This window comes from Lactuca virosa, chromosome 8 (assembly GCF_052849685.1).
Source record: "Lactuca virosa cultivar CGN04683 chromosome 8, Lactuca_virosa_CGN04683_v6, whole genome shotgun sequence".
Classification (NCBI taxonomy): Eukaryota; Viridiplantae; Streptophyta; class Magnoliopsida; order Asterales; family Asteraceae; genus Lactuca; species Lactuca virosa.
Genome location: NC_136433.1, coordinates 3,952,976 through 3,966,060, shown reverse-complemented (window position 1 = coordinate 3,966,060; position 13,085 = coordinate 3,952,976). Strand labels below are relative to the sequence as shown.

At 38.0% G+C, this 13,085-nt stretch overlaps 2 protein-coding genes across 3 annotated transcripts; both read left to right on the top strand.

The window, feature by feature from the left end:
* The first annotated feature begins 305 nt into the window (after positions 1-305).
* Positions 306-4,325, top strand: LOC145130032 (uncharacterized). Its single transcript, XM_079064887.1, has 4 exons — positions 306-354; positions 445-589; positions 3,476-4,095; positions 4,210-4,325. Exons 1-4 carry the CDS (start codon positions 306-308, stop codon positions 4,323-4,325), a joined length of 930 nt encoding a protein of 309 aa, XP_078921013.1.
* Positions 4,326-8,169: 3,844 nt separating this feature from the next.
* LOC145129179 (uncharacterized) lies at positions 8,170-12,483 on the top strand. Of its 2 annotated transcripts, XM_079063905.1 has the most exons (8): positions 8,170-8,385; positions 8,520-9,125; positions 10,134-10,172; positions 10,377-10,447; positions 11,295-11,359; positions 11,440-11,529; positions 11,629-11,721; positions 11,815-12,483. In XM_079063905.1, exons 2-8 carry the CDS (start codon positions 8,638-8,640, stop codon positions 12,214-12,216), a joined length of 1,248 nt encoding a protein of 415 aa, XP_078920031.1. In that variant the 5' UTR covers positions 8,170-8,385; positions 8,520-8,637; the 3' UTR covers positions 12,217-12,483. The 2 variants fall into 2 exon arrangements, with proteins under 2 accessions (XP_078920031.1, XP_078920030.1); XM_079063904.1 differs by having other exon boundaries at positions 8,170-9,125.
* The last annotated feature ends 602 nt before the right edge of the window (positions 12,484-13,085 follow it).

Here is a 13,085-nt window from a genome sequence, read left to right as displayed (position 1 = left end):
ACAAGAAAGATAACAAGTATGAGGTAGCGAAGCCACATAAGAAATTGAAAGGTGACTCTGGTTTCAATTTTCATTACTATAATGGTGCAAACCATATGGCAAGTGACTGCATGTTGAGGAAGAAAGAAGTGAAGAAAGAAAAAGTGAAGGACGAGGCTTATTATGCTGCAAAGCTGGAAGAAGTCAAAGCAAAGACGAAAGGAATGTCTTTGGTTGCAAGAGGAAATAGCGAAGGGGATAGAACGTACCAAATCTGGTCATCTAGATCAGATGATGAGGAAATGTGAAACCCCACGCATGGAGCTATGTTTGCTGAGTATAAGGAGGAAAGCGAGGATGAAGAGAAGGTGAATGGTAAATGTTTCGTTACTACTGGTGCCGACAAGTTTCCAATGACTTCGAAGGTGTTGAGTGACGAGCAATACGATGAACATTGATACATAGATAGCAGTTGCTCTCGTCACATGACAGGTCGAAAGGAAAATTTGCGAGATTATCGAAGTTTAGACAATGCTGGTGCTGTGAAGTTTGGGAATAATAATATATGCAAAGTTAAAGGCTATGGAAAGTCACGAATGGCAAGTTTACAGTAAATAGAGTGGCTTATGTCGAAGGACTTCAACACAACTTGATAAGTGTTTCGTAACTTGTTGTGGGCACTGGTAATCAAGTTGTCTTCGATGAGGAAAGAAGTGTTATTTCAAACAAAGAAACCAAAGAAGTTTTGCTCAAGTCAAAAAGGAAAGGTGATATGTTCACTCTCGATATCAATCCGATTGTTGGTATTCCTTCTGTATGTCTACTTTCGAAGGCGTCTTCTGATCTAAGCTGGTTGTGGCATCGAAGATTGTCTCATCTGAATTTCAAAAAATTGAACAAATTGGTGGTAAATGATCTTGTTCGAGGCTCGCCTGTTTTAAAATTTGATAACGATTCATTATGTGCAGCATGTGAACAGGGCAAACAACATCGACATGCTCATCCAATTACTATTGATTCGAAGATCATGGAACCATTGGAACTTCTTCACATTGATCTTTGTGGACCTTCGACTATTGAAACTCTCAACAAGAAGAGGTACATATTGGTCATTGTCGATGACTTTTCAAGGTTCACTTGGGTTTTCTTTCTTCCACAGAAGTCTGAAACAGCACAAGTAATGATCAACTTCATAAAGCACATTGAACTCGGTTTGAGGAAGAAAGTCAGAAAGATCAAAAGTGATAATGGCTCTGAATTCAATAATAAAGTTCTGGATTCATGTCTAACTGACCTAGGGATTTCACATAAATTTTCATCTCGTTACACACCACAACAAAATGGTGTTGTCGAAAGGAGAAATCGATCTCTTTGCGAAGCAGCGAGGACTATGCTCACCTGTGTGAATCTACCTCAATATCTTTGGGCAGAAGCAGTATCTATAACATGTTTCACTCAAAATAGATCTTTCATTCATCGAAGTTTTAACATCACTCCATATGAGATTATCAATAATCGAAAACCGAATGTGAAATTTTTCCATGTTTTTGGTTGCAGGTGCTTCATAATGAATCTCAAATATACTGTAATTCCTGGTTTCCGGTATTAATTTATTTTTCCAATTATTTATATATTTCTTGGAGGAATCGGCGAGTTAGAAGCCTCAACTCGGCGTGTCGAGTTGTTTTTGGCCGTGAAGTTTAATGAGTCAACTCGGCGAGTCGAGGTGCCTCAACTCGGCGAGTTGGCAGCTGAGAAGGAAACCCTAATTTTTAGGGTGTTGCACCTTATTTAAAGGCCTTAAGTCCCTTGGCTGACCTCCTTACATGAGCTCTTTTGGCATAAAGGTGCCAACTTTATGGTCTTAAGGGCTTCATGCATTCATTAAGTCCTTCTTTTGGCCTCTTTTGAGCATTTGAGCCTCTCCTAGATGCATGAGCGTAAAGTTGGAAACTTTACGTGGCCATTCAGCTTTAAGGACCAGATCTACAGTTTGGGGCTATGCCTTTGGTGATTAAGTGCTTAATGATTAATCCCTCACCCTTTTAAGCTTAGGGTTTGGGTTTTGAACCCATTTTGGTGGTTCTTAGGGGTAAAGTTGGAAGCTTTACCCTTCTAGATGCCATTTCAGTTGAGATCTGAGTTGTGAAGCTCTTAGTTTCGATAATGACAGCTTAATGAATTAAGATGTTGGATTTCTGGTGAACTCGGCGAGTTTATTAATAAACTCGACGAGTTGGATCGGTTTCTTCCCGACTTTGCAGACTAATGGAGAAACATGGTGAGTTGAAGGACAACTCTGCGTGTTGGGTGAGTTGAAGGACAACTCGACGTGTTGGGTCAACTCGGGTCGTTGACTTTGACTTTTGACTTTAGTCTTTGACCAAGTTTGACCTATAAGGGACTTTTGGGCATTTTGAGTTGTGTTTAAGGAAATCGTTTATGTTTAGGGGTTGAGTAGAGTCGATATTTAGAGTCAGGATCTGTTCAGCTATCATTCTGTATTCGAGGTGAGTTTCCTTACCGAGATTAGTGGGTCGAAAGCACCAATGTCGGCCCATGTTTATGTTATGTTGTTAGTATTCTAGTTGTCTTTGTAACTCTTGCATGTGCCTGTGTTTATATGTCTTCCGGGCGGGGCCCGATGAATATTTGTATGCTATGTATCCATGTGATTATTGCATGTGTATGTGGTTAATTGATATATGTTATTGTATGTTGGGCGGGGCCCGTTTACCGAGCTCAGCTCGATGCCGGGCGGGGCCCACTATATGTTTATTGTATGGCTGCTATGTGGTATTTTGGGGGAACTCACTAAGCTTTGTGCTTACCATTTCAAGTTTATGTTTTGGGTACTTCTGGTTGTAAAGGGAAGAGCTCGGGTTGACTGCATCACACGCACCATTGAGATTCCGCTTATGATGTTTACTCTAATTCTATGGCAATTGATACATTGGTTTTTATTTGAATGTTTGGATGATACTGGAAAATACTATTTTATCTATTATTAAAATGAAATTTTTGGGACCATATTTTTGGATGTTACAAGTTGGTATCAGAGCCTTGGTTTGAGGAATTTAGGCACACTCTCGGGTGTGTCTGAACTCAAACTGAGGATTTAATGGAAATGTTCAAAAGAAAAACTTTTTTATAAAAATAATTTCTAAAAGAGAAAATGGGTGTGGTGCATGCAATCAGCCGAGCTCAAGTAAGTTATCCTAAAATACTCATGCATGTTTATGATATGTTTTGAATTATGAATCTGTGAATCGCATGCTAGATTAGGGCTAAGGATCTAGGAGAGATGCCTTTGTATGCCTGCTTTTGAACTTATAGATTTGCTTGCTAGTGCTGATTAATCAGTAATAGGATGGCCTGATTAGGTTATGCTCTATTCTGATTACTTGATGCTCGAATGCTGCTTGCTTTAAAGATGAAGGAGAGGAAGAAGAATTTCCTAAAATTACTGACTATTGTTTTTCTATGGATATTTTAGGTGTAATATTTGTTATGCTGGAGACAAAGTAAGATGGCCAAGAAAAGGAGAAAAATCCACCACTTGGAAAGACAAATCCAAATTGTGTGCATACCATGAAGACTTTGGTCATATCACAGAGGATTGCATAGCTCTCAGGAAGGAGATCAACTACCTCTTAGGCAAAGGATACCTCAAAGAAATCATTGGAAAAAGAAAGGAGAGATCCAAAGAGAAAGATCAGGACCCTCAGAAGATCCTCGACAAACCGGGATCCCCTCCCGCTGACGCCAAGGTAATCAATGTGATCTCCGGAGGATCTGACATTTGTGGTATTTCTTATTCTGCAGCAAAGAGGCACACCAAGGTATCAAAAACAGAGAAAGAAAAAGGACCCCAGAAGAACACGTCAATCACAAACAAGAAAGAGATCACCTTCGACGAAGCAGATATACAAGACATCCAGGATCCTTACCATGACGGATTGATGATCATTATTTACATCGCCAACCATTTCGTCAGAAGGATCCTTGTCGATGGAGGATCCTCAATCAAAATTATACTCCTGGACGCATTAAAAAGAATGAACATCCCAGAGTCCGAGATAGTTAGAAGATCCTCGATGCTGATTGGATTCATCGGTGAAACCAAACACACCGTTGGCGAGATAAAGCTACCTATCTACATAGAGGGGGTAAACTATATACAACGTTTTTGTGTAATTGATACATTATCCTCTTATAATGTTATACTAGGTAGACCATGGATCCACAAAATGAAGGTTTCCCCGTTGACATATCATCAGTGTGTGAAGATGCCTACCCCATGGGGGACAGTGAAGATCACAGGAGATCAACAAGAATCCAAATAATGCTACAATACTTCAATGAAATCATTGACGATACCACAACGAGCATAACAATTAAAGCAGGGGAACAAGATGTACTGGAAACAAGAGAACAAGATGTAAAAGAAGTGCCCCTGAACCTTGAGGATCCTGAAGCCAAAATTCTCATAGGATCCTTGATGCTTGGACAAATAGAACAAGATCTAATGAAGTTCCTCAAAACTAGAAGCAAGACGTTTGCATGGAAGCACGACGTTCCTCAAAACAAGATCTAACGAAGTTCCTCAAAGCCCTAAAGTTCACGATAGTCCAAACAAAAGGCCCAAATGGGTGGTCTGAAAGAGTACGCCCGACGTACTCGCTTTTATGCCCTGCGTACAACTGATTCTTATGGGAAAGGTTACGGGGCCAAGACGCAGTACGCGCAGGGTACCAAAACTTACGCCCGATGTATGCGTCCAAGACCCAATCTTTCCATTAAGGTCTTAATGCTTTAAGACCCAACATCCAACTTCAGATCTAAGCCCAATAAAACGTATTAAGTTATAAACTTGCAAACTTTATGCTTCTGCATGTCTTAATAAGTTCCAAAACCAACTTAAACACTTTATCCTCAAAGAATGGACACCAACCTTTGTATGGTCCATAATAACCCATCAAGATGACATTTTTATGCACTAACACTATCATAAATGATAAGATCTAACATTCTAATCTCCTTGAGTAGCTTATACTCACAAGGATGACTCAAGGGACCATTATATGATAAAAGCAAGCCCTAGACTAGATCTAACACATATAGTCATCAAGGTAGGAGCTTTATACCTCCAACAAGCTGGAAATAGTGAATAATCTCTGGATCTACAAACTCCCTCTTGTCCAATGCTTCTCTATAAGTCTTCTTCTTCTTCGATAAACACCACACACACCAAAACACACACTCAATGGTCAATCTCTTGGGAAATGGATTAGGGTTTCGAGGTATAGCTCAAAGAGGCAATGGAGGCTGATAAGGTGAGGGCTTGGGGGACTTAATGTGTTTAAATAGGGTGAAAACCCTAAAAATTAGGGTTTTTCCCTGACTGATGTACGCCCAACATACCAGGGGGATACCCCGCCTCATGCATGCATCAGAGTACGCCCAACGTACTAGGGTCCAAGAGTGCAAATAAATGAATTTAATTAATAAACATTTACCTGACATATCAGGCGTTACAGTTTCCCTCTTTATGAGTTTGCATGTCTAGAAAATGCACAACACCAAAACCCTAACTTGTCTTAAGCTCTTAAGATTTCTAGCATTTGCATGGAAGGGGATAAGGAACCAAGGTTACACTTTTATGACTCTAAACACTGGAAAACGTCCAAAAGGACAACCCATTTGGTCTAGAACATTCCATACTCAAGAACACCATAGTTTGGGGACAAAAAGCACATAATAGCATTATACAAGCTAGATCTAACAAAATAAGCATCAAAGTATAAACTTTATACCTTTTAGAGATGGAGAAGGGTGCAAAACTTCCAAATCCAAGGTTACTTTAAGATTCCAAGATGTTCTCTTTTTCTTCTCCCTCCTCTAAGAACACCAAAACACACACTAATGGCTCAAGGATGCTCACAAAATGGATTAGGGTTTGCTAGGTACGAAGATGAGAATTGAGGTTGGTGAATGAAGAAGGTATTAAGAGTTAAGGATATTTAAATAGGGTCCAAACCCTAAGAATTATGGTTTTTCCTTCTACCACGTACGCCCAACGTACACCATCAGCCCACGCGTTTTATATAAGTGCCACATAGGACCATTTTGCAAACAGTTTTCATAATAAAGGTCAAAAGTGTAATTACCTGGAAACCGAGATGTTACATTATGTTTTTTCTTTTTGATTTTTTTAGATAACTTGGAACTTCAATATCTCAAGTTTTGAAATCCTTGTTGCCGGGCCTAAAAACAATTCAAAAACCGTTATCCTTGTTGGAAAATGGTTCTGGAAACGTTTCAACATCACAAGTTCACAAATAAGCATTTTCATTTCCTTCACTTCTTTTTTTCTTATTGTTTTATCAGTTTAAAATAATAACATGTTTTCTTGAAAATATTTATATGGGGTGCTACTATACGCACCCCCCTCACTCACATAAATTTTTTAATCATTAGGGGGAGGGGGTACAAAAAGCAATTTTGGGGGTACGTATATAATTTTCCTTTATATAGTAGTGAGAATAGGAAAAAAAATGAATGAATACTATTACAAAAGCGATCTAATGATAAATTTATAACAAGTGTCCATTTAAAAAAAACAAAAAATCACCCTCGTATATTATTATTTTTTTACTGTAAGGACCTCATTTTTTTATTTTGCTTGGGGCCTCAAATCAGTTTGGAACGACACTGGAATCTGCTATATATTCAATTTGTAAGGCTTCTCTCTTCCCTTCCCATTAGTGATACTTCTTGACTACCACATCTATTTGGAAGGTTTCTAGTTGGTTGGTGTTGAGTTTCCCACTTAGTTGATACTTCTCTAAAACCTTCGCGGATTTGCAAGTCCATGTTATGACTCCCCCCTCCCCCTCAAGTTTAGTGTTGTCCCTCCATTTCGAAGTCTATCTTCATATTCAAATGTATGTTGTTACTTTAGTTATTTGGTATTGCTCTTCATATCTAGTTTAGTTTCATGTAATATATGGATGTTGGTTTTAGGTTGTACCTTGTATGTTTTTGTCCGACTTTTTGTTGGCTTTGTATATAAAATGTCTTGTCCTTCCAAAATGACACATGATCAAAGTGTTTAAACAATGTTTTGTTTGCTTTTAAAATTTTATATGATTAGTAATTGGACTTTGAAGAACTGAATTTTTGTCTAGATAGGCTAAACTCGGAAGAATGATGATAAATCAGAATATATCTTTAGGAATGATCTTTTGGTTGATTTCTAGTTAGAAGTTCATATGAATATACAAATTTTTGGCATGTTGCATTTGTCTCTATAGCAACATTGGTTTGAATTTGAGATGACAAAGTCTATGGATGACTCTATTTTAATTTTGGATATGTTTAAAAAAATGTTAATAATAATGTATTTAGCTGGATATCCGATAACAAAACCAATTTATTTGATTTTTACCTTTTTATAATAATGGGGCAATATTACTATAAGATCATTTGGTATGCTTATCACGAATGGATTTGTGGTCTACATGGCCACTAACCATGAATGTGAACACCATCTTAAAGTGTTTGTGGTGGCTAGTGGTATACTATTTTCTTGGCCATTTGTGGTGGGGAGCATTAATCACTACATTCAATCATCTTTTTTTTTCTCTCTCTCTATTTCTCTATCTCTTTCTATATTTTAATTAATTAAAAAAATATATTTTTTATTTTAATAATAAAAAAATAAAAATGATATAATGGTGGACACACCAATCTTTTAGTGGTCGTGTGGTGACAACGAATCGCTCATTAGTTGTTAGTGATGGATATACCAAATTCCCTAAACTTTTGATTTGATAAATAAATTTCAAAGTTGCATTTATACGAAAACCAATTATATTTGTTGTTTATTAAAGGGATCCCATGTGTTTACTAGTAATAAATTTTGACGTCATGTGTTTACTAGTAATAAATTTTGAGGTCATGTGTTTACTAGTGGTCTAGTACTAGAACTAAATTTTATAGAAATTTGGGGGGGGGGGGGGGGGTGGTGTTGTGTGTGTGACAGGTGTCAGTCGGGCGGATGCAAAGGGTTTGACGCATTCATTATCCAATCACTTAGTTTAGACCTCACGTTGCTACATAATCATATATATGTCGACGTGGCGCCTGTTTTCACCATGAGTTAACGGTGCGAATGATCTAGTAACGTCAAGCGGCCTGTGCACGCTTCCCGACGTCCCGCGAATCCCCTTTATATACGACTCCTCCGCCATTGAATTCCATTTTCATCATATTTTTCAAGGAAGGGGATAAACAACAAGAAACACGTCATCTCTGCCATTAAAAACACATCCCATTTTTGTTCATACCAAATCAAAATCAAAACTAATTGAATAATCCGAGAGTGGTGTGCTTCAATTTCAAGTAATTTATTTAATCTGGGTCTCATCTGTTAATTTCTTCTTGATTTCTTCTTCCATCTTCCTTCCTTGTTATATGATCTGTCTGGGAATAAAAAACGCATCTGTCGTTGTTCATCTCAATCGGTTGCATTTCAGGGTGCAATCAAAACCCAATTTTCTATCACCGAGAAATCAATCACCGTCAGCAGGTGTTTTCTATTCCAGTGTTTATCGTAAAAAATCTGTGATCGTTAATACAATAGATCCATTTCTAATGGCCAAAGGCGACGCCGCCGGAGAAATCATGCTGACTTCAGGAGCCAGTGGGCGTGTAACCGCGCTCCTCTCTATGCAAGTTTTGAAGAGCTTTTTGATGCTCGTGAACGCCTTTCTTCTGTTGCTATTTTTCCCATTTCGGGGACGGAAGCGGTGTCATTCCGGGCAATTGCCTTTGTCGGAGAAAGGTGGGAAGGAGGAGAAACAGGATGTCGGCGGGAGCGGATGCGGGGTAAATAGTAATAACAACAACAATCGGAAGGTGGGGGTGCCTGTGATGAGAGTCCCGTCGACGATCGTGTCATGGAAGAGTAGCACATCGGCGGCCGTGGCTGTAGACCATGAGGTGGCGATACGTAGGGCACTTGCAATCCGGAAAGTGACGGACGGCGGCGACGTTAGCCGACGGGAGTTTTCGCTTTTTGTGACGCCCAGAGGTGAGACGATGTTCACCCAATCGTGGACCCCTATTTCGGACAAGACCAGGTGAGTTTGATTCCTTATTTTAGTATTGGGTTTTATCCATAGCTTTATCCTTATCTGTTGTAGCTCACCTAAAAGTTTAAAAGAAGCCGATTTCTTTAATATATGACTATAAGGATTTAGATGATTGATCATTGATTAGAACCCAGAAAAAAGTGACTTTTTCACATCCTTTAGAGGGTATCTTGAAAAGTTTCAGTTATACAAACAGTTTTTAATCTCTTTTTGGATCTAGTAATAGTTTAGAGTTCATGATTTGCTAGTGCGGACCACTCACTTTTGGTTTTCTCATTGCTTGTAGTAATGGGTAAAAATTTAATTGCAAAGCGGTAAAAATTGCTTCTCTTTTGATCTGTTGTAAGAAGGGTAATCTTTTGTTTCTAGTACTTTTTGAGAGAAGAAGTGCTAAGATAATTTCTTGAGCTTGTGAACATTCTTGTCAATGTCAAAATTCAATGCATTTTCACTGTTCTTGGGTGTTGGAATTTGTAAATTATGTTATGTCATTTGTTAACTTCATCATCATATGATCATATGATGATATGTATGTATACTAATGTCAGATAAGTATGAAACAGTTGAACTATGTGTGATTCTTATGGTGTTTTTTATTTAACTCGATAATAATGAGTACGTGCATTTGTGCTGACATGGTTGTTATTCCTAAGATAATAAGATGATGGATGTTGGGATGGAGTGCAAGACAAGGGCATAATATAATAATGCCACATGAAGAACGATTTAACCAATTGGATTGACTAGAATAAAACGAGCAAATGGGACAAAGGAATATATTCTAATTATATGACTGTTAAATTCAATGTTATTGTTTGCACTAGGGTTGCTTTCCAAACGTTAATTTTAAGTAATGGATAAGAGAATATCTTCTAATTATTCATCTATTAAACCCAATCTTATTGTGTGCTTTTTGACCGATAATTTCAATGTGATGTGGACTTTTCTTATTGTCGTTGTATGAACTGACCATAAAAGTTATGTCATCACTTGTAGGGCACTGGTTGTTCTGTTGCATGGACTCAACGAACACAGGTATGTAGGCTTAGGCCTCTCTCTCTTTTTGACTTAATGCAGAAAGAATGATAAGTCCTAACTTTCTACAAACTTGCTCTCATTTATTTTTTTAAACATCATCTATCCAAGACAAGACAAGGCTTAATGGAAAATTAATAAACAAGCCTTTTTTTTTTTGTTTGTTCTCTGTTGGTTAATGTAGACTGTAGAGTTTTTGAACAGTGGCAGGTATGATGAATTTGCAAAGCAGCTGAATGCACATGGATATAAAGTTTATGGAATGGATTGGGTTGGTAAGTACTTAAAACTAAACATCCTTTTAGTGGTGGGTTGTGTTCTCCAATTTAGTTATTTCTCCTTTATTCTCTTCTCACTTTGACTCTTTGAGTATGGAAGGCAAGATATTTGAACCCACCCATCTTTTCCTCATGCTTCTTGTTTCTTTTGCTCACTTGCTTCACCTGTATTTACTCACATGCTCGTCTCCAATTCCCTACATTTTTGTTTCAAAATGTCTTGATGGCAATCTAAACTATGTAGTCTGGTTAAAAAGTTAAGAACTGATTTGATGCTAAAAAAGTCAAATGTAGGCTCTTTCTTGGGGCATAGGAAGTTTTAGTTTGTTTACTTTTGGTCATCAATTAAGGATTAGAAGAGTTGTTGTTGTTGTTGTTCAACTACGCATCTATATTCGGATGTTATGTTGCAGGGGTTGAATTTGAAATATTTTGGATGCCCATGCCCATTGGCGCAAAAGCTCGTCTTGTTAAGTAAGCATATTGCATATTATTTGAGTCATTCCATTTATGAAAATGATTGAGCAAATATGAATTCTTTCTTGCAAATATATTTGCCCTCACGATCATTTTTCCATCCCATGACCACTATGCCCTTGGAGAAGACAAGTTCATCCCTTTGGTCATGGGGAAGATGAAAAGGGCGTCTTTGATTTTTCTTTCTGAAAAGCTTTAATGATGGAGTTCCAATTTTTGGGTTCTTGTTGTTCTTTTTTATCTGTTGGCAAACATAAAATGTTTGTAATTACAATGCATTCAAATAAAGAAACCTGTTGACATGAACTTACATCACATGAGATATATATGTGTGTGTTGATTTCTGTATTTCTACTGTTTTGTTTAGGACATGGTGGGAGCGATGGGCTTCATGCATATGTACACTCTCTTGATGACGCTGTTACTGATGTGGTAAGGTCTAGCTATTATTACACTAATAACAGTCATCGTTGTTGATTTTGCCATCTGACATGGCCTCAAATGTTATGCAGAAAGCATTTATAAAGCACGTCTTGGCTGAAAACACAGGTCTTCCATGTTTTTGCTTTGGGCATTCAACTGGTGGAGCCATCATTCTTAAGGTAATGTGCTTATGAATGATAGGGTTCCCAATTCCAGCTTCTCTCCATTGAATTGGTTCTAAAAGCTTTCTTTCTGCAAATTGTGTTGATTACTTTCAGGCTGCGCTCGATCCGAAGGTCGAGAAGTCAGTATCTGGTATTGTGCTCACATCCCCTGCCGTAGGAGTTCAACCTTCGCATCCAATCTTTTTGGTAAGACAACTTCTCCTTATTAGTCATTAGTATGCTTCCTTTGGAGAGTTTGTCTTCGTTTCAGTGTGTTCTAATTTGATGGAAAAATGACAGATACTCGCTCCTCTTTTCTCCCTCCTGTTGCCCAAGTTTCAACTGAGTGCTGCGAACAAGAAGGGTACGGCTGTCTCAAGAGATCCAGAAGCACTAGTGGCAAAGTACTCCGATCCACTTGTCTATACCGGATCAATTAGGGTTAGAACAGGTCACGAGATTCTCAGGATCACGTCCTTCTTGCAACGCAACATCCAGAAACTAAAAGTGCCGTTCTTCGTTCTCCATGGCACTGCCGACACCGTGACAGATCCAGACGCTTCATTGAAGCTCTACAAAGAAGCATCCTCGGAAGACAAATCAATCAGCCTTCTTCCGGGTTATTTACATGACCTACTGTTTGAACCAGAACGAGAAGAGATCAAAAGGGAGATCATCGACTGGTTGAACAGCAGAGCGTGAAAGAGCGAGCGGAGTATGTCGATCGTGGCGTCTGTTGGAAATTATGTATTGGAAATAAAATATGGCTCAAAACGTTGAAGAGACATTTGGGTTGTAAGCTTTCATGTGTAGAGAGAGGGAGAGAGATTCTGCAATGAGTTTTTGATGATTTCTCATGTCAACTCTAGCAGAAACTGCTCCAAGATACTCACTCGCTCATTGTTATTTGACAGCATGTACTCCGTATTTTGTACATTTTTAGGAGATACCTTCGGTTTCCTGGATCAACTATGTTTTGCGATAGCCTTCTTTTCTCTCTCTCTTATACCTGCAACGGAGCGGGTTTTGACCTTGATCCGCTCCAAAACCGTACAAAGTTAATGGGTTTGGATTTTTATGATTTGTTTACTCGTTAACGATCCATACCCGTTAACCCTTTTATTAAAAGGGTCGGGTATCGATCTGATCCTGTTATGACTAGGGGTGTTGATCGGGTAATTTTTCCGGGTTTCTGGTGATTCGGGTCTTTCATGTTAAGAAAAATACCCGTTACCAGACCCAAATTAAATTCGGGTATCGGTTCGGGTTTGGGTATAAACTTAATGAAATAAATACGTCGTGCTTTATTAATTTTGTTTATATAAACAAACGAGGCATAAACGAAGTTACTCAAGCTTTAAATATTGAGATTTTATTGAGATTTTTTTAGTCAATAATACCTGAGATATCAAGTAATTTTTTAACAACTTAATCTAATCTAATAAGATGTTAAAAAAACAAATACTTAAAGATCTTAATTTAAAATTTTAAAATGTTTAAGATAATTGTAGTTGTCATGTTTTGAAGTTTCGTCAAGATAATGAGTTTGTTAGTTGTAATAAAAACTATAA